This window comes from Coregonus clupeaformis, chromosome 13, assembly GCF_020615455.1.
Source record: "Coregonus clupeaformis isolate EN_2021a chromosome 13, ASM2061545v1, whole genome shotgun sequence".
Taxonomy (NCBI): domain Eukaryota; kingdom Metazoa; phylum Chordata; class Actinopteri; order Salmoniformes; family Salmonidae; genus Coregonus; species Coregonus clupeaformis.
In genome coordinates this window covers 43,013,141-43,034,848 of record NC_059204.1, presented here as the reverse complement: position 1 = coordinate 43,034,848, position 21,708 = coordinate 43,013,141, and the positions used below count along the sequence as shown (strand labels likewise).

The following is a 21,708-nucleotide window of genomic DNA, read 5'->3' as shown; positions in this document are numbered from 1 at the left end:
TGTATGTGCCAGGCGCACCAGTTTGAGTGTGTCAAAAACTGAAATGCTGCTGGGTCATTCACGCTCAACAGTTTTCTCTGTGTATCAAGAATGGTCCACCACCCAAAGGACATTCAGCCAACTTGACACAACTTTGGGAAGCATTGGAGTCAACATTGGCCAGCATCCTTTTGGAACGCTTTTGACACCTTGTAGAGTCCACGCCCCGACGAATTGAGGCTGTTCTGAGGGCAAAAGGGGGTGCAGCTCAATATTAGGAGGGTGTTCTTAAGGTGTTTTTAATGTTGTGTACACTCAGTGCCAATTTGTAGGAAATTAGTTTAAAAGACATGGCCATGCTCAGCTCAGAACCTTACATTTACATTTTAGTCATTTAGCAGACGCTCTTATCCAGAGCGACTTACAGTTAGTAAGTGCATACATTTTCATACTTGATGCAATAACGAGCACTATAAAGCGAGCAGGCTGCAATGCAGTGTACTCATCGTGTCCTTGAATGATTATGTGATTCAAAGTAAGACTGGATCGCTACTCCCAATAGAGTGATATTAGAAAACGATTGTTGTGAAAGCCAAAAAGAATCTGATCAACAATTTGCCGGAACCTGCTGTTATAAGCCAAAGACAAGCAAAAAAAAAACATTTGTTCTGGGCGAGCCATCTAGTTAAAGGACAGTGCCAGTCAGTGAGTCACTCTTCCATGAATACAGCTATCAGGAGGAAATAGGGACAAAATGGCTGCCAGGGAAAGAAGTCTCTCCTCCCTGATGTACCCTGTAGAGATGCTGAGGGCGAATGAAGGAATAATTATCCCCTGCAGTGAATATAAAACAGATTCCAATTTGCTGTCTTTTAAACTGGAGAATGTATCCTGTTCCCAATCACCCCGCCCCCGTTCTCCATGGGTCTGAATGCACAGGGGAAAATGGGGGCGATTTGCTCAGTGACAGCGAAGGAGGGGGGCGGCGGCTTGAGGGGCTAGCTTCACACAGACAGTGGTGAAGTCTGCATTCAAGGACAAATAGCCATATCATAGCATGCAATGAGCTGGTTCTCTCTCTCTCTCTCTCTCTCTCTCTCTCTCTCTCTCTCTCTCTCTCTCTCTCTCTCTCTCTCTCTCTCTCTCTCTCTCTCTCTCTCTCTCTCTCTCTCTCTCTCTCTCTCTCTCTCTCTCTCTCTCTCTCTCTCTCTCTCTCTCTCTCTCTCTCTCTCTCTCTCTCTCTCTCACAGTCAAATGCTTATGCAATGCACACACACATGTACCCAGACAGTGTACAGTGAACATACATGACAGCTGATATTGAAACACACACTCTCACACACACACCACAGGATGTGGTGACTGACAGACCAGGCCACACCAGCTGGGCTCTCTTTGTGCCTCGGATATGGTCTCCTAGCAACTAGTCACACCAGCTGTCGGTGAGGAATGGGAAGACGAGGAACGGTGCAGGATCAGGGAGGGGTTGGCACTGCATCAAGACTCCCTCTACCATTTCACCAGCAGCACATCGCTCCTGCCTTGCCTGCAGTCTGCAGCTAGCCTAGCCAGCCCTCCTCACCTGCTTCAGCACACAAAGAGCCCTAATACTACACATCACATTAGTGTTCCATCACTCCAGAACAGGAAGTGAACCCTGTGTCTGTGCATTACAATGAACCTCAGGCCTGGAGACACATTCTGAGACAGAGACACATATAATAATACACTTTGATTAGGCTGGTGTCGTGAACACATGGTTGGTGTGTGTGAGTGTTAGCGATCCACAATATGGCCTCTGAGAACTATGTGGATTTAACAGCGTGCCGGGTAATAACCAGATCCAAAGCAAATGTGTGGGTTTGACTGAGGTAAAAACAAACCACATATGAAAAGTACAATCATTTCACATCAAACTGTACTGTACATATGGCACATGCAATCATATAGCCAGCATTAAAATCAGTGTGGAATGTATTCTCATAAAAAATGTATAGCATGCAACAGCTAACAGTTCCTAGAGAGAGAGAGAGCGAGAGAGAGAGAGAGAGAGAGAGAGAGAGAGAGAGAGAGAGAGAGAGAGAGAGAGAGAGAGAGAGAGAGAGAGAGACAACAGATCTGAGACACAAACCAACAGAGGGGTCTAGTGCCTTCAAGCAGATGAACTTTTGACACCGTCTCTCGTTTAGGGAAAACATCCCCATTTTGCATGAACGCTATCTCCGAGGTTTGGCAGAGCAGATGTGGGGCATATTATTACTGTCCTTCCCAGTGGTTTTAGAGGCCCTGGTGTGAGACTGTTCAGGGTAGGTCAGTGTAATATGCTGATCAGACTCAGTAAGGTGAGACTGTTTATCCTATTACACGCACACATGCACAAACATACAGTCAGCCCAGCATGTTGCCATCCATATCAGTGTATCAACACCAACCTTATATCCCAAAAAATATGTAGAGTAAAATATGTCCAGCCATCACAACACTGCCTAGAACAAGTGGGCCATTTCATTTGATTTCAATCACTTTTGTTGTAGCTTAGAACCTATTTTACATCATCTGAGGTTTTTGTGTTGTGCCCGCCATCGGTTGAGACACAGCATGCTCTTGAATATAGATAGGGTGGTTGTCATGTTTTGGCTGATAAATGTACTAAAATGGGAATACAATTGAAATGTACAACTTTCAAATGGTAGCATAAAAATGGTCAGAGGTCCACACATCAGAGAATGTTGACTTGGATGGGAAGATCAGCTGTTTGAAATTATACTGTCAATTTTCCATAGGAAATCTATTGAAATATAGATCATAGAATAGACATTGCCCTTTTAAGTTGACATTCGACGGTGGGTGGACCAGCGGCCATCTTTGTGGTATTAATTGGAAGTTTTTTTTTAATTTCAATGATGTACCAGCTAAATTGCAGTGGTCTGAAGGGATATGTCCATTCTATGAATTCTATTTCTATGATTGAAATGACACCCAACCTGCATTCAAGAGTGCTGTGTCTCAACCGATGGCAGGTACAACACAAACACCTCAGATGATTTAAAATACAGTGCCTTCAGAAAGTATTCAGACCCCTTGACATTTTTCACATTTTGTTACGTTACAGACTTATTCTAAAATTGATTAAATGTTTTTTTTCTCTCATCAATCTACACACAATACCCCATAATGACAAGCAAAAACAGGTTTTTAGAAGTTTTTGCAAATGTATTAAAAATAAAACACTGAAATATCACATTTACGTAAGTATTCAGACCCTTTACTTTGTTGAAGCACCTTTGGCAATGACAAGCTTGGCACACCTGTATTTGGGGAGTTTCTCCCATTCTTCTCTGCAGATCCTCTCAAGCTCTCTCAGGTTGGATGGGGAGCGTTCCTGCACAGCTATTTTCAGGTCTCCAGAGATATTAGATCGGGTTCAAGTCCGGGCTCTTGCTGGGCCACTCAAGGACATTCAGAGACTTGTCCCGAAGCCACTCCTGTGTTGTCTTGGCTGTGTGCTTAGGGTTGTTCTCCTGTTGGAAGGTGAACCTTCGCCCCAGTCTGAGGTCCTAAGTGCTCTGGAGAAGGGTTTCATCAAGGATCTCTCTGTGCTTTGCTCCATTCATCTTTGCTTCGATCCTGACTAGTCTCCCAGTCCCTGCTGCTGAAAAACATCCCCACAGCATGATGCTGCCACCACCATGCTTCACCGTAGGGATGGTGCCAGATTTCCTCCAGAAGTGATGCTTGGCATTCAGGCCAAAGAGTTCACTCTTGGTTTCATCAGACCAGAGAATCTTGTTTCTCATGGTCTGAGAGTCTTAAGGTGCCTTTTGGCAAACTCCAAGCGGGCTGTCATGTGCCTTTTACTGAAGAGTGGCTTCCGTCTGGCCAATCTACCATAAAGGCCTGATTGGTGGAGTGCTGCAGAGATGGTTGTCCTTCTGGAAGGTTCTCCCATCTCCATAGAGGAACTCTAGAGCTCTGTCAGAGTGACCATCGGGTTCTTGGTCACCTCCCTGACCAAGGCCCTTCTCCCCCGATTGCTCAGTTTGGCCGGGTGGTAAGCTCTAGGAAGATTCTTGGTGGTTCCAAACTTCTTCCATTTAAGAATGATGGAGGCCACTGTGTTCTTGGGGATCTTCAATGCTGCAGAAATGTTTTGGTAACCTTCCCCAGATCTGTGCCTCAACACAATCCTGTCTCTGAGCTCTACGAACAATTCCTTCGACCTCATGGCTTGGTTTTTGATCTGACATGCAATGTCAACTGTGGGACCTTAAAAGACAGGTGTGTGCTTTCCAAATCATGTCCAATCAATTGAATGTAACACAGGTGGACTCCAATAAAGTTGTAGAAACATCTCAAGGATGATCAATAGAAACAGGATGCACCTGAGCTCAATTTCGAGTCTCATAGCAAAAGGTCTGAATACTTATGTAAATAAGGTATTTCTGTTTTAAATTTTTAATGCATTTGCTAAAATTTCAAATAATATTTTCACTTTGTCATTTTGGGGTTTTGTGTGTAGATTGCTGAGGATTTTTATTTATTTAATCCATTTTAGAATAAGGCTGTAATGTAATAAAATGTGGAAAAAATCAAGGGCTCTAAGCTACAACATAATTTTAGTTAATTGAGGTTAAAGGTAAAATGGTAGGCTGGGGTATGCAAAATGGGTAAACTTTGAGCACCTCTATCTCCTAAATGTTTTGGCATTCAGGTCCAAAAAGTTCCTTTCCGACCACTTCTACCATGGGCAAATAGGTATACAAAGTTTAGTTCAAATCAAAAGGGGTGTGGTTAAAAAGTGATTGAAATCAAATGGAACGACCCAAGAGTGACAGACATCTTGGGGGGTTCCTACTACACAAAGTGACCTAGGGCAGCGATACAGTGAGCCCATAGGGTGGGATATTCAAGTAATATCAGCCTGCTATCTCCACACTGCAGCTCTGCCCTCCTCTAAACCCTGCTGGCTCGGATGTGGGTGTTATTAACAGGAATATTCATGAAGAAATAAAAGAAAAAGGGAGCACAATCTCTTTCTCCTTAACTTAATCACCAGACAAAAAAGCAGGGGAAATCTGACTTGTCCTCAAAGGCAGAGAAAGAGGGGAATTTCCTTGGTTAGCCTGCTGACTGTGGACCCAGATGCATGTGTGATGACTGATACAATCAGACACGGGGGATTAGCAGTCAGTTTAGCCGTATCAAAAAGGTGGGCCTGAGGAACAGCTGTAGACAATCAGCATGGCTGGGGCTTGGTCTATACTCCTGATATAGCCAGGCCTCTAGCAGCACTGGGTAGCGTTGGACTGCCAGGACAAGAGGGCAATCTAATGAATAAGGTCAGATGGAATATGTCGGGCAGAATTGTCTTTTGCTTCCAGCAATGATATGAAATCAATGATGCCATCTTTTTAAAATAAAATTATGCTCTATCACTGCCAACACACTTTAGGGTGTGGGTATAATGAAGTCATATGTCAGGTCATCAGGGTTGTTTGTACCTCCTGACGTGTAATCTGTGTGTCTCTGGGACTGACCATGCCAGACCAGGGCTGTGGCTTGCTGCTGAGGTAGAGACACTTTAACCTCTCAGAGGAGCCCTCACACTTTCATTACCTCCATATCTACTACTCTACTCTTCCTAAAGCCTGTTAAGCTGCTTTAAGAGCCTGAAGATTCAGCTGGACATTTGTCTTTACAGCTGCTAATTGCTGCACTTTGAGCGGCCTTCTGGCAGTATAAACAGATGAACGTGGATATTGGCTATTAAAATATGAATATGCCTAATGGTGCATTACAACCACTCCTAACAGGCAATGTTCTATTCACGTTTGGGATGTAGAGCTCTATCCTACCTCATCTGAGTCATGAAGATCACGATGAAACTGAGAGTCTATTCACATATTGATTTACATTAACTATATGGGTGTGTCCACTCCACGGCAGGTCTAGTCAACCAGAGCACGCCAGGGAGCCAATGAAGCAAAGGAGATCTCCTGCATCCCTCTGTCTGCTTTCCTTTCTGACTGAGTGATCGAAGCCTCCCTCTGTCTGCTTTCCTTTCTGACTGAGTGATCGATGGATCACTGTGGGAGTTTCTGATGTTTCTGACGTCCGTCCAGCTCTCTGGCCTACTGAAGGAGCTGCTTTGATCTCAGCCCTCTGCACCTGATGACGTTTCCCACCTTAGCCGACTGGTGGGCTGCTTGGTCAGGTCAGGGATGTGTGTGTGTGTGTCTCAACAAGCAGATGAGAGTTGGACCCTGTCAGTGAGTCGCCCCTGATCCATGGACTCAACTTCACATCCCGGTGCTGCTGTGGAATGGTTGGTTTCTCTACACAGCTTCTAACAACCACCCAAATGGGATGATCAACCGGCACAAACGCAATAGAGCTCGGCCCAGTTAAAACCTTACTGTGGTAATAGGAAACGTCTTTGGGATGACATAGCATGACTTCATTCTCCCAAGTCAACAGTACACTAGGCTTGGGCGATATACCGCTTATTCCGTATACTGGGGTATTTCGAAATACAGACAGTATGATCTTCAATACCGTTTTTAGGTTGAGGGCCTCGCGGGGGCTGCGAGGGTGCATGCTACCCCCCTGCTTATAACTAACTATAAGTTAAGTATAACTATCAGAAATCTAAGATGTGTCAAATAAATTATGTCCTGCTCAGGGCTCCAGCTATGCATTTGGTTTGCTAACTTGCTAGTTAAGTGGCTTGATGTCAAGATCAAGGTTCTTGGTTACAGCAGAGACATTCAATCCCCTCCTGGATCAAGATCCTTGTTGTCTTAATTGTTTTGTGCGTCCCCCAATTAATTAATTCATAGCGCCCCTTGTGTACACATTTGGAAATACAGTATACCCCGGTATGGTACAGAAACGGTATGACGATATGAAAATCTGGATATGTCACACCTACTCCTGCTCCCTCCCTCCGGCGCTCGACTTCGCCAGTCTACTAACCACCGGTCCTGGCAACTATTATTACGCAACCTGTTCCCCATCATTGCGCACACCTGGTTATTATTTACTCCGTGATTACTCCCCCTTTAGCCCTCCCCCTTCAGTCATTAGGTAGTACTATTTTCTCTCACGTTCTGTACACTTCTCATGTTTGTTCATCAGTATCGTTTCTTTATTAAACTCACCTTCTGCACCTGCTTCCTGACTCCCAGCATATATGTTACAGAATACTACCTCTGAAAAATGGAAGCAGCGGAGGATAACACCAACTTCCAGAAGGTCAAGGAACAGGGTCATCTACTCCACCAACACCACGACCAGCTGACACAACTGGGTACGGCCATGGAGGAGGTCCTCTGCGTTCTCCACCACCTCAACACCACCAGCGAGGCTCTCCATACCCCTAACAGAGGGCCTCCTACCACGGGTCGTCACAGTGAGCCAGTCCCCCAGAGACTGTCCCTTCCGGAGAAGTATGACGGTAGTCCATCGAAATGCCATGGCTTCCTAATCCAGTGCTCCCTCTATTTCGTCTATCAGACGGGAGTCCCCACCACCGAGAGTTCCAAGGGTGCCACAGTCATTTCCCTGCTGACCGGACGGGCGATAGAGTGGGCTACGGCCATCTGGGAGAGAGGAGAGGAGGAGCTGGGTTCCTATGAGAGATTCATGGCTCTGTTCAGGGCGGTCTTCGACCATCCTCCAGAGAGCAGAGAGGGAGGTGAGCGACTTCTCCAACTCCAGCAGGGTGCCCAGACCGCTGCGGATTACGCCCTCACCTTTCGGACAGTGGCAGCCTCCAGCGGATGGAATGAGCCAGCGCTCCTCACTCTATTCCAGAGAGAACTGCGCAAAGACGTCCAGACGGAGTTGGCGTGTCGGGATGACAACCTATCCTTGGACGCACTCATCTCGATGGCCATCCGTCTGGATAACCTTCTTCGGGAGCGCCGGTGCCCACGTCGCTACTCGCCTCCCTCCTTTGGCTGTCCTGAGGCAGAGCCTGAACCAATGGAGGTTGGGGCCACACACCTCTCCGCGGCATCGCGGCATCGCTGGAGACAGCTGGGTCTCTGTCCCTATTGTGGCCAGGAGGGGCACCAGCTTCAGCGGTGTCCGGTGCGTCCTAACCCGGGGTCCACTAGAGCAGAGGGGCGGCACCATGATCTTCCGTCTCCCAGAGTAGGCGTGAGTATTCCATCATCATCATTTTCCGCCAAACCCTTTCTGGTTCCCATTTCACTGGCTGGCTGTCCCTCAGGTGTTGTCTCTACAGCTCCCTGAACATAACTTCATACCCGCTCTCTTCTCCTTTTCCTGTCCAAGCCCTGGATAAGTGACCATTGGGTTCCGGCACAATTACGCACATCACAGCACCACTCACCCTCACCGTGGGACCCATGTACCAGGAAAGCCTTCCCTTCCTCATCATCACTGCACCCGTACACAAAGTCATCCTCGGCCTCCCGTGGCTTCAACTTCATAACCTCACCATCTCCTGGTCGAGGATGAGAATCACCGCCTGGGGACCAGGATGCCGGAGGTCCTGCTTCCCGCACCCTGTGGTTCCACTTTGGTGAAGGGTCCTGTGAGTGTCCTCCAGCCCATCAATCTGTCATCCCATATCGTTGGCCCCGTGTTTTGGGACGTAGATGTGGACATCCGCCAGGTTCTGGAGAGGGAACCTTCTCCTGCTACCTGCCCTCCAGAGCGCATCTACGTCCCCACGGGGGTGAGAGATCGGCTGTTTCCCTGGGCACACACATCCCTAGGCGCTGGACACCCAGGTATCACCCGCACCATCCCTCTCCAATAAATACTGGTGGCCCACCTTGGCGCAGGACATTGCCCACTATGTCAACTCATGCTCCGTATATTCCCAATAAAAATCTCCCCGGCACTCTCCAGCAGGGAAACGACTTTTCCTTCCCGTGCCTCAGCGGCATTGGTCACATCTCTCCATAGACTTTGTAACTGATCTCCCCCTTTCTGATGGTTTTACCACTATTATGGTTGTTGTTGACAGATTCTCAAAATCCTGCCTTTTTATCCCTCTCTCTGATCTACCTACCACTCTCCAGGTCGCTGACGCACTATTCCAGCAGGTCTTCCGGCACTATGGCCTTCTGGAGAACATCGTTTCCGATCGTGGTCCTCAATTTACGTTGCGGGTCTGCCAGCGCGTCCTGGAATATCAGCCGGCCCTGGCTCCGTGGACTCCAAGCCAGACCGAGGCCCCTGCAGTGGACGAGTGGTTCCAGCGCGCCGTCCTCTGTCAGAAGGATCAGGCAGACCTCCACCGCAGTGAGGCTCCCGTGTTCCATCCTGGTGATCATGTCTGGCTCTCCACCAGGAACATCCCGCTCCGCCTGCCCTGCCGGAAGCTGAGCCCCCGGTTTGTGGGGCCCTTCAAGGTCCTCCGAAGGGTCAATGAGGTAACCTATCGCCTTAAAACTCCCCACCAACTACTGGATCTCACCCTCCTTTCATGTTTCCCTCCTCAGGCCGGTGGTTCTTGGTCCCCTGGCTGATGCCTTCCCCCGCGACACCCCTCCGCCTCCCCTGGACATCGTGGGGACCCCCGCCTATGCTGTTAGGTCCCTCCTGGACTCCCGATGTTGGGGAGGGGGGGGGGGTCAGCTCCAGTAACTGGTGGACTGGGAAGGGTATTGTCCTGAGGAGCGCTCTTGGGTCCCGGTGGCGGACATTCTGGACCCCAACATCATCCGGGATTTCCATCTCTGCCATCCGGTCCGGCCCGCTCCTCCTGGCCGGCGTCGTCCTGCCGCTGGAGCCGTGCCTCAGGGGGGGTACTGTCACGCCTACTCCTGCTCCCTCCCTCCGGCGCTCGACATCGCCGGTCTACTAACCACCGGTCCTGGCAACTATTATTACGCAACCTGTTCCCCATCATTACGCACACCTGGTCATTATTTACTCCGTGATTACTCCCCCTTTAGCCCTCCCCCTTCAGTCATTAGGTAGTACTATTTTCTCTCACGTTCTGTACACTTCTCATGTTTGTTCATCGGTATCGTTTCTTTATTAAACTCACCTTCTGCACCTGCTTCCTGACTTCCCGCCCCAACCCTACAGTACACAGTAGCAATATCATTGCTTTAGGGCTACAGGCAACAAACAAATTAACTTTTATTATGTCTATTTAAAAACACTATTTGCTATCCACTGAACTTATCAGCATTTCTTGGGAAACATTTGCATGATTATTTCCATAGGTATCATAGTGGTTGCTTCTGTTTCCTTTGATGCTAAATGAAGATAACAGTCTCTGTGGTTGGGGTGAATGTGGGCTTTGTCCTGACCACAGTGGCCTGCTATGTTGTGGCTTTGCTTTAACCCTTCTCTTATTCCAGTTTGTATGTTCCCTAGAGTCTCAATAGAGACTACACCCCTAGAAAAAAGGGCTGTTCCTACTACACAAAGTGACCTAGGGCAGCGATACAGTGAGCCCATAGGGTGGGATATTAAAGTAATATCAGCCTGCTATCTCCACACTGCAGCTCTGCCCTCCTCTAAACCCTGCTGGCTCGGATGTGGATGTTATTAACAGGAATATTCTTGAAGAAATGAAAGAAAAAGGGAGCACAATCTCTTTCTCCTTAACTTAATCACCAGACAAAAAAGCAGGGGAAATCTGACTTGTCCTCAAAGGCAGAGAAAGAGGGGAATTTCCTTGGTTAGCCTGCTGACTGTGGACCCAGATGCATGTGTGATGACTGATACAATCAGACACGGGGGATTAGCAGTCAGTTTAGGCGTATCAAAAAGGTGGGCCTGAGGAACAGCTGTAGACAATCAGCATGGCTGGGGCTTGGTCTATACTCCTGATATAGCCAGGCCTCTAGCAGCACTGGGTAGTGTTGGACTGCCAGGAGAAGAGGGCAATCTAATGAATAAGGTCAGATGGAATATGTCGGGCAGAATTGTCTTTTGCTTCCAGCAATGATATGAAATCAACAATGCCATCTTTTAAAAATAAAATGATGCTCTATCACTGCCAACACACTTTAGGGTGTGGGTATAATGAAGTCATATGTCAGGTCATCAGGGTTGTTTGTACCTCCTGACGTGTCCTCTGTGTGTCTCTGGGACTGACCATGCCAGACCAGGGCTGTGGCCTGCTGCTGAGGTAGAGACACTTTAACCTATCAGAGGAGCCCTCACACTTTCATTACCTCCATATCTACTACTCTACTCTTCCTAAAGCCTGTAAAGCTGCTTTAAGAGCCTGAAGACTCAGCTGGACATTTGTCTTTACAGCTGCTAATTGCTGCACTTTGAGTGGCCTTCTGGCAGTATAAACAGATGAACGTGGATATTGGCTATTAAAATATGAATATGCCTAATGGTGCATTACAACCACTCCTAACAGGCAATGTTCTATTCACGTTTGGGATGTAGAGCTCTATCCTACCTCATCTGAGTCATGAAGATCACGATGAAACTGAGAGTCTATTCACATATTGATTTACATTAACTATATGGGTGTGTCCACTCCACGGCAGGTCTAGTCAACCAGAGCACGCCAGGGAGCCAATGAAGCAAAGGAGATCTCCTGCATCCCTCTGTCTGCTTTCCTTTCTGACTGAGTGATCAATGGATCACTGTGGGAGTTTCTGATGTTTCTGACGTCTGTCCAGCTCTCTGGCCTACTGAAGGAGCTGCTTTGATCTCAGCCCTCTGCACCTGATGACGTTTCCCACCTTAGCCGACTGGTGGGCTGCTTGGTCAGGTCAGGGATGTGTGTGTGTGTCTCAACAGGCAGATGAGAGTTGGACCCTGTCAGTGAGTCGCCCCTGATCCATGGACTCAACTTCACATCCCGGTGCTGCTGTGGAATGGTTGGTTTCTCTACACAGCTTCTAACAACCACCCAAATGGGATGATCAACCGGCACAAACGCAATAGAGCTCGGCCCAGTTAAAACCTTACTGTGGTAATAGGAAACGTCTTTGGGATGACATAGCATGACTTCATTCTCCCAAGTCAACAGTACACTAGGCTTGGGCGATATACCGCTTATACCATATACTGGGGTTTTTAGGTTGGGGGCCTCGCGGGGGCTGCGAGGGTGCGTGCTACCCCACTGCTTATAACTAACTATAAGTTAAGTATAACTATCAGAAATCTAAGATGTGTCAAATAAATTATGTCCAGCTCAGAGCTCCAGCTAAGTATTTGGTTTGCTAACTTGCTAGCTAAGTGGCTAGATGTCAAGATCAAGCTTCTTGGTTACAGAAACGGTATGATGATATGAAAATCTGGATACCGCCCAACCCTACAGTCCAAATAGTCCGGGTAGCCATGACTAGCTGTTTAGGAGTCTTATGGCTTGGGGGTAGAAGCTGTTGAGAAGCCTTTTTGACCTAGACTTGGCGCTCCGGTACCGCTTGCCGTGTGGTAGCAGAGAGAACAGTCTATGACTAGGGTGGCTTGAGTCTTTGACAATTTTTAGGGCCCTCTGACACCACCTGGTATAGAGGTCCTGGATGGCAGGAAGCTTGGCCCCAGTGATGTACTGGGCCATACGCACTACCCTCTGTAGTGCCTTGCGGTCGGAGGCCGAGCATTTGCCATACCAGGCGGTGATGCAACCAGTCAGGATGCTCTCGATGGTGCAGCTGTAGAACTTTTTGAGGATCTGAGGACCCATGCAAAATCTTTTCAGTCTCCTGAGGGGGAATATGTTTTGTCGTGCCCTCTTCACGACTTCTTTGTGTGTTTGGACCATGATAGTTCGTTGGTGATGTGGACACCAAGGAACTTGAAGCTCTCAACCTGTTCCACTACAGCCCCATCGATGAGAATGGGGGCGTGCTCAGTCCTCTTTTTATTCCTGTAGTCCACAATCATCTCCTTTGTCTTGATCACGTTGAGGGAGAGGTTGTTATCCTGGCACCACAGGTCTCTGACCTCCTCCCTATAGGCTGTCTCATCGTTGTCGGTGATCAGGCCTACCACTGTTGTGTCGTCGGCAAACTTAATGATGGTGTTGGAGTCGTGCCTGGCCATGCAGTCATGGGTGAACAGGGAATACAGGAGGAGACTGAGCACGCACCCCTGAGGGGCCCCCGTGTTGAGGATCAGCGTGGCAGTCGTGTTGTTACTTACCCTTACCACCTGGGGGCGGCCCGTCAGGAAGTCCAGGATCCAGTTGCAGAGGGAGGTGTTTAGTCCCAGGATCCTTAGCTTTGTGATGAGCTTTGAGGGCACTATGGTGTTGAACGCTGAGCTGTAGTCAATGAATAGCATTCTCACGTAAGTGTTCCTCTTGTCCAGATGGGAAAGGGCAGTGTGGAGTGCAATAGAGATTGCATCATCTGTGGATCTGTTGGGGAGGTATGCAAATTAGAGTGGGTCTAGGGTTTCTGGGATAATGGTGTTGATGTGAGCCATGTCCAGCCTTTCAAAGCACTTCATGGCTACAGACGTGAGTGCTATGGTCAGTAGTCATTTAGGCAGGTTATCTTAGTGTCCTTGGGCACAGGGATTATGGTGGTCTGTTTGAAACATGTTGGTATTACAGACTCAGTCAGGGACATGTTTAAAACGTCAGTGAAGACACTTCGTCTGGCCCTGCGGCCTTGTGAATGTTGACCTGCTTAAAAGTCTTACTCACATCGGCTATGGAGAGCGTGATCACATAGTCATCCAGAACAGCTGGTGCTCTCATGCATGCTTCAGTGTTGCTTGCCTCGAAATGAGCATAGAAGTGATGTAGCTCGTCTGGTAGGCTTGTGTCACTGGGCAGTTTGCGGCTGTGCTTCCCTTTGTAGTCTGTAAGAGTTTTCAAGCCCTGCCACATCCGACGAGCGTCAGAGCCGGTGTAGTACGATTCAATCTTAGTCTTGACTCTGCCTGTTTGATGGTTCGTCGGAGGGCATAGCGGGATTTCTTATAAGCATCCTTGAAAGCGGCAGCTCTACCCTTTAGCTCAGTGCGGATGTTGCCTGTAAGCCATGGCTTCTGGTTGGGTTGCGTCCGACTCGTTGAAGAAAAAATCTTCGTTCAAAACGAGGTGAGTAATCGCTGTCCTGATATCCAGAAGCTCTATTTGGTCATAAGAGACGGTGGCAGAAACATTATGTACAGAATAAATTACAAATAACGCGAAAAAACACACATAATAGTACAATTGTTTAGAGGGCTGTAAAACGGCAGCCATCTTCTCTGGCGCCACTCCTATTGAAAACAAATTGGATGACCTAAGACTAAGGTTGTCCTACCAACGGGACATTCATAGTGATTGCTTCTGTTTCCTTTGATGCTGAATGAAGATAACAGTCTGTGGTTGGGGGGGAATGTGGGCTTTGTCCTGACCACAGTGGCCTCCTATTTTGTGGCTTTGCTTTAATCCTTCTCTTACTCCAGTTTGCATGTTCCCTGGAGCCTCAATAGAGACTACACTCTTAGAAAAAAGGGTTCCAAAAGGGTTCTTCGGCTGTCCCTTTTTGGTTCCAGGTAGAACTCTTTTGGGTTCCATGTAGAACCCTCTGGGCTCTACCTGGGTTCTCCTATGGGGACAGCCAAATAATCCTTTTAGGTTCTAGATAGCACTTTTTTCACGTCTGGGACTACAGTATAGGTCTTTGTCAGAATGTCTCTCAATATCGACAGTGACAGAACTAAACACAAGACACTTCTTAGGTATGTTTTTCATTCAAAGTTTGTTTTAGATGTTTGTATAATGACTTGGCAGTGCTGAATGTGACCTCAGTCTGATGTCTGTTAACATAATGGAGGTCACCTCCCACTGGGCACACCACGTCATTTCAACGTGGAGAATTGGGTAATATTTGGTAGATACGCTGATCAATGAGATTCCAACATATTTTCACCCACTCAAAAAGACAGCCATAAGTTTGTTGAATTCCCAATGTGTTATCACTATGCTTTCAACCATCTAAAAGCACACCAAAGTTCAAATGGGAATACAATGTCATATATTTTGTTTATTTATAAAACAACTTAATGTGTTATCACTGTGTTTCATCTAATAGCAGGACCAAATGACCTGGATTCCAGTTGAGATTACATTAAAAGTACATGGTACAAGTGATCAATGCCGTTTGAGATTCTGTACAGATTATTACAGCAATTGTGAAGATCTCCACAGACCTGCGACAACCTATGCACTCTATCTTGAACATGCACGCTTTATATGATTACATAATAACCCTGAACATCGTCATGTCTTTTGTTTTATTATGTGTTATACACTACCAGTCAAAGGTTTTAGAACACCTACTCATTCAAGGATTTTTCTTTACCCTAGACCAGGCCTCTCCAACCCTGTTCCTGGAGAGCTACCGTCCTGTAGGTTTTCACTCCAACCCTATACTAGAGCACCTGATTCTAATTAGCTGGTCGAATTGCTTCAAAGAAACCACTACTAAAGGACACCAATAAGAAGAAGAGACTTGCTTGGGCCAAGAAACATGAGCAATGGACATTAGACTGGTGGAAATGTGTCCTTTGGTCTGGAGTCCCAATTGGAGATTCATGGTTCCAACCGCCGTGTCTTTGTGAGACGCGGTGTGGGTGAACGGATGATCTCCGCATGTGTATTTCCCACCGTAAAGCATGGAGGAGGAGGTGTGATGGTGTGGGGGTGCTGTGCTGGTGACACTGTCTGTGATTTATTTAGAATTCAAGGCACACTTAACCAGCATGGCTACCGAAGCATTCTGCAGCGATACGCCATCCCATCTGGTTTGGGCTTAGTGGGACTATCATCTGTTTTTCAACAGGACAATGACCCAACACACCTCCAGGCTGTGTAAGAGCTATTTTACCAAGAAGGAGAGTGATGGAGTGCTGCATCAGATTACCTTGCCTCCGCAATCCCCCGACCTCAACCAAATTCAGATGGTTTGGGATGAGTCGGACCGCAGAGTGAAGGAAAAGCAGCCAACAAGTGCTCAGCAAATGTGTTGGGAAAGCATTCCAGGTCAATTTTTGAAGGAGATGGCTCTTCTGCTTTGATAGCTCCATCTGTGCCACTGAGTCTGGCTTTAACTCCAGTTGGTCTACAAATTAATAATTGTTGGATTCACGTCTCCATTTCAACCAAAACCTAAGTTGAAGAACTAACCAAATCAAATGCACTTTAAATACAGTTTGATTTGATTTAATCCTATTCTTTAACTTGTATTTTTGGTTGAAATGGAGACGTGAATCCAACATATTTATTATTAACTTGTAGATTCCATTTGAAATCAACCAAAGCTTGAAACCCTCCAACCCTGTTCCTGGAGTGCAACCGTCCTGTAGGTTTTCACTCCAACCCTATACTAGAGCACCTGATTCTAATTAGCTGGTTGATATGCTGAATAAGGTTAGTTAAACAGTGGTTGGATTGAAAACCTACAGGACGGTAGCTCTCCAGGAACAGGGTTGAATTGAAACAATAGCTGTTGATAACTTCCCAAATGCTATATAGGCCTAAACAGCATAATTGATGATATATGATTGATAAAGTATGGTTACATTTCATTTGCTCTGTTGAACCTGCCCTTTGGAATGACTTTGATAGCAACAGTGAATCTATTAAGTGGACATTTCTCAACAATCATTCTCACAATAGCACATTGGTAATAGTCAGTGACAAATATCAACACTAAGCAGGGTTGGGCTTGGTTAAAACCCTGGATGGGAAACCGAAGGGATAGCTGTAGATGGATCAACTCTCCAGTAGGAGTTGCTGCTCAGCCTATAGTTTTTTTCTTATAGTGGATATTACGTTGACTATCTGATATTGATTCAAAGGTACAAATTCAAAATATTTTATACAAGTTTTGTCTATGTTGAAAATTGGTTACCATGATGACATCATTCTGTGGTTGAAATTTTATCCTGAAAACAACAGTTGACTTTTTTCAAATCCAATGTATTTTCCACTTAGATTCCACATCACAATACGTTGAAACAACGTTGATATAACCAGTTTGTGCCCAGTGGGCTGGGTGATGAGGTGAGGTGTGTAAGGGTGTGTCCTACCTGCTTTCCGTCCAGTGTGTAGATCCTCTTCACCACGCCGCTCTCCAGCTTGATGGCCTCTGTGATGTCGGTGAGCACCTGTTCAAAGGAGTGCGCTGTCTTCTTGTTGAGCAGCACGCGGACGGCCTTCCTCGGCTTCACGCCGCTCCGCATCACCGTCACCAGCTTGGGCCGAACAAACTCCTTACCCTCCCGGGCTTCGCTGGCCTGCTTACTGGCTAGGCTCTGCAGGTTCTTCTGGCTGGCAGAGGCCTTCACGTTCACAGACCAGTTGGGGTTGACATTCTTTGTGTAGTCAACCTTCTTGTACAAGTTCTCGGACGCACAGACGTAGCTCTCTCCTGAGGGTGTAGGAGAGGACAGAGAGAAAGAGAAACGCTGTGAGGAATATGAAGTATTCACCTTGTTTGACATCTCAAAAACTCAGTAGGTCCCCATTGGTTTCCAACTCCCTGAGGAAAGATTGGCTTCAATGTGAGACATCAATACTATTGGGGAAAGGTGGGGTATTATGACCTGTCATTTTAGTCATTTAGCAGACGCTCTTATCCAGAGCGACTTACAGTTAGTGAGTGCATAAATGTTTCATACTAGCCCCCCGTGGGAAACGAACCCACAACCCTGGCGTTGCAAGCACCATGCTCTACCAACTGAGCTACAGGGGACATCCTTATGTAAACTATGCATACTATGCTACTATATATGATACTAAATGCATGGATACAACATAAACTTGTGAAGAGGATGGAAAAACAGCCTCATACTCAAACAGTGCAATCTAGCTCTACTGAATCTGATAGTGTCGACAAACTAGCAGTTATTTTCCCATAAGTTTATAAATGGGCCAGTGACCTGTGCTTCCTGTAATTGCTATAGAATCTCCATTAACCTAATCCAAAGCGTGGTGACCCATGCACTGAACTCTCCCCCAATCATCAAACAGCAGGAGGAGACTGCTCCGTCAGAGATATGCCAGCCAGTGATGGAATATAGCAATCGAGAAAACGATATACACATACATACTTACACACATATATATATAAATATACATACATATACACATACATATACATACATATAAATACACACACATATATTTATATAGCTATTGTAAAATAGATTGTATCCGTAATATGTATATAGTGTGTATAAGCTGGAAGTAGAAGCCTAAGTGTTGTTGTTCAGTAGTTTACTCCAATTAGGGGAGGGGTGGTAGGGTTAGGGGAAAATAATAAAGGAAAATATATTTTTAAAAGATGTGTAGGCACATTTGCTATTTAACACAACAGTTTTAGTGACAAAACTATCGGTACAGTTGAAAATGCGATGGAAACACATTGAACATTCAATTTTTATTTGGTACATGAAAACTTAAGCGAAAAAGTACATTTGTGTGCACTATGTCATCACGCACTGATTTTTATCTGCAACACGTACGTTTGGTGGAAACACACCAATCGTGGGACAATGCGCATATTTTCTTTATGCCGATTTTTGAATATTCGCATTGGAAATATGTGATTGTTTTTAGTGAAAATTGTCAAAAAGGGGGAAAAAATTGCTTCGTAGCACAGAGAAATTTCTCAAGCAAGAATTGTGCTAGGACTGTCTGGAAGTGGTCTGAGTGGGAAGGGCAAACTGAAAACTAGCTGTTATTGGCAGAGGTTTGGAACTCTCTTTCTGTCTATTAACTAATTTACCGCCTGGTGATGTCATAAGGCAGGCCAAAACCCCATCCCACCAAACAGGCTGAAGTTTCAGGCAGTCATTTCAAACAGCTCTTACACTAAAAGGGCATTATCATCATTTTCACAAATTCACAGTATTATTCCAACCTCATAGTGTGGAAATATATATAAAACACAGGGAAATCAAGTTTTTGACTACACTGGGCCTTTTAACATCAGATGATGGAATTATCATAGATCCTAGAAGTAGTAATGATCTCCCATTTGTCCTAGTTTTAAAAACAGTGATCATGTAGGTAGTATGCTGTAGGAGGAGAGTGTAATGGGACCTGTCACTGTGGATCAGCGGTTTCGTCACTCCAGGCCAGCTATAGTCTTCTCTATAGACCAGTGGTTCACAACCAGGGATACTAGGACCCGTGGGGGCACTTGGCCTATCCACAGGGGGTACTTGAGAAGACTCATGAGACCATAGGCTTACTGGTAAAATGCACATGAGGGGGTAAATCAGGGGTACTCCGGGCAGAGCAAAATTCAGTTGGTGGTACAGTGACAGAAAAAGGTTAGGAACCACTGCTATAGACCACTGACAGGATATCGCCTATACTGCCCTCCAGTTAAGAGACTCAGGGATAAACATTTGATATACAGAGACACTAGGTAAATAAAAAGGGGCTGGAAATGAGGTATTACTATTCACACCACATGACCCTGAGGTGGAGAGGAGAGCGGAATGTTTAGAGGAGAGGACAGGCAGGACAGTCAGTGGATAGACTGATGATCCCTGTCTGAGAGAGGAAGTGAAGCAGAGAAAAGATAGATGGAACCTGCAAACAGGAGCGACAGCTGGGAGACAAATCTCATCAGTAATGTGAGGCTGGTGATGAGAGCTAGCTAGGGGACAGGGCAGCAATGATACAACAGAGACAGCAGAGCAGTGCTACCAGGGGATCCGATGACAAGTAGAAACGATTAACAATTTATATACACATGTAGAATCTTAATTTGAGCCAGTTTTCTCCTGCAGCAACAGGAAATGTGAATTATTATGTGTATTCTAATTAATGGAATTTTTTTGTAGGGGTTGATACATTTTTCGTTAAGGCACTCAAGTCTGACATTTTAAAGTGGAAATTACAAACTTTAGAAGCCGTTTTAAACCTTGAATACACTACAAGTTTGCATTTCCTGTAGTGCAGGAAAATTATCAGCAACAAAAGAGTGATCAAATTAACATCCTACATCTGTAAGGACATTTGAAATAGTGTCACATCACAGTGTACTGTCTGCAACCACTCAAACAAAGTAAAGCTGTGGACTTTTTCCTCTCTCCTGGGGGCACATGCATACAACATGGTCTGCATCCTCTGACTTCTCACATAAATGCACACCTTAAATCAGGTTACAGACCATTTAGGCCTAGGACCCCTAGACTTAGCGAGCGTAGCAATATCAGTAGGTTAGCTAGGTGGTTTTGTAACACAGATAATGTAACATAATGCTAACCAAATACTGAAATATTACAAACCAATGCTTTTATTCACTTAGAAAATCAGTGGGCTTCATAGTCAGCCCACAACTCTCCCAGATCTGCCTGCCTGTGTAGGTGGGTGTGGGTGGGTGGGTGTATGTGCACAGGCATCTCCATTCTCCATGGTTGACAGGGATACTCATTATATTCACTGCATTTCTTCCAGACAGCACACGGTGAAGGCAAAGCCAGTGCTGTCATTGAGACATGATCATATATAACCTACTGTAGCATGCACATCCCTGGAGAACTCATAAAGGAATTTAGATGTACCCTCAGAAAAGAGGGGACTTTGGCTAAGCACATGAATGAGTTAAGTCTAAAATTTGCACTTTGAGCATCAAAACGCTGTTATAATATAATATTCCATGTCTAGCTGGAATACTAATCAGAATTTCTGCTGGATGTCTGTCTTCCTACATGTGCTGCTAAAAATTATGATATGTGTCATGAGATCCAACGTATTATAAATATATTTCTGCAGATGTTTTTCCAATGGAAAGTGAATAAATTACGCTAGCACATGTGAGAGAGAACCTTGCGTCTGTAACTGTGGCTGTCCTGTGTAACAGTGCATCGAGACAGCAGAGACAGCTTTTCAAAGAGTGTTATGACAGCATCTACCTAGAGGGCACTGCTTACTCTCAACGCTCTTTCATCAGATCTTACAGATTCAGTAGAAGGATGGAGGAAAACAACCTCCTACATTACATTGACATTTTAGTTACTACTATAGCTGAGCAAATCTATACTGTAGGACATACTGCCTAGCAACAGTGTAAATGGCAGTGCTCGACTCTTCCATTCAGGTAAGCAGGTCCTGATTTCACCTAAGGACAGGCAGTAAGAGTCAGCCAGTCCCACTAAGCCTAAGCCTTCTGCCTGGGTGGACTGGCAGCTTGGGCTGAGCTCTTTATGACTCTTTATGGTACAGGACAGTAAGAACTAGAGGCCTGTAAGGTGGTGCGGCAGCTGGCTCAGGCTAATACTGTATCATGTAAGCCTTCCTCAGCAGTCTGGGCTGCTTTCCCTACATGCACTGCACTGTGTAAGTGACCTAAATGAGAAAGAGGAGCAGCCAGCCACACCTCCTCCATCCTCTCCCCATCCTCTATCTGTTTTTCATCATACCCTCCATCTTTCTTCCTAATAAATATTCAAAATGTAAATTCTCTACCAATCGTTCCTTCATTTCCATGTCTCCCTGGTCTCTCCTCCATCATGTCCCCAGACAGTCAGACACCGCAGTGTAGAGGCTCTCTCAGGGAGATCCAGAGAGAGGGCTCCCACCCTGTGCCACAGCAGCACCAGACAAAGGACAGTGGGGATAATACAGTGCAGAGGAGTTCATTATCTCCTGAAAGAGGAAGAGCAGCAGGATGAACCCCTCTTCTCGCCACCCCAAATACATACAACTCTCTCTCTTCCACAAACACACAAACAAGCAAACAATCTCACTCACTCTCCCTGCTGTGCCATACCTTGTCTCCTCTGGCCTCAGCCTCAGACGCCCCA

At 46.1% G+C, this 21,708-nt stretch overlaps 1 protein-coding gene across 3 annotated transcripts in view; it reads right to left on the bottom strand.

The window, feature by feature from the left end:
- Positions 1-21,708, bottom strand: part of LOC121579524 (neuronal migration protein doublecortin) — a 66,886-nt gene that overhangs the window by 36,285 nt on the left and 8,893 nt on the right. For all 3 annotated transcript variants that reach the window (XM_041894178.2, XM_041894179.2, XM_041894180.2), the window contains exon 3: positions 16,975-17,315. In XM_041894178.2, coding sequence (XP_041750112.1) covers positions 16,975-17,315 — 341 coding nt within the window. The remainder of the gene's footprint in view (positions 1-16,974; positions 17,316-21,708) is intronic.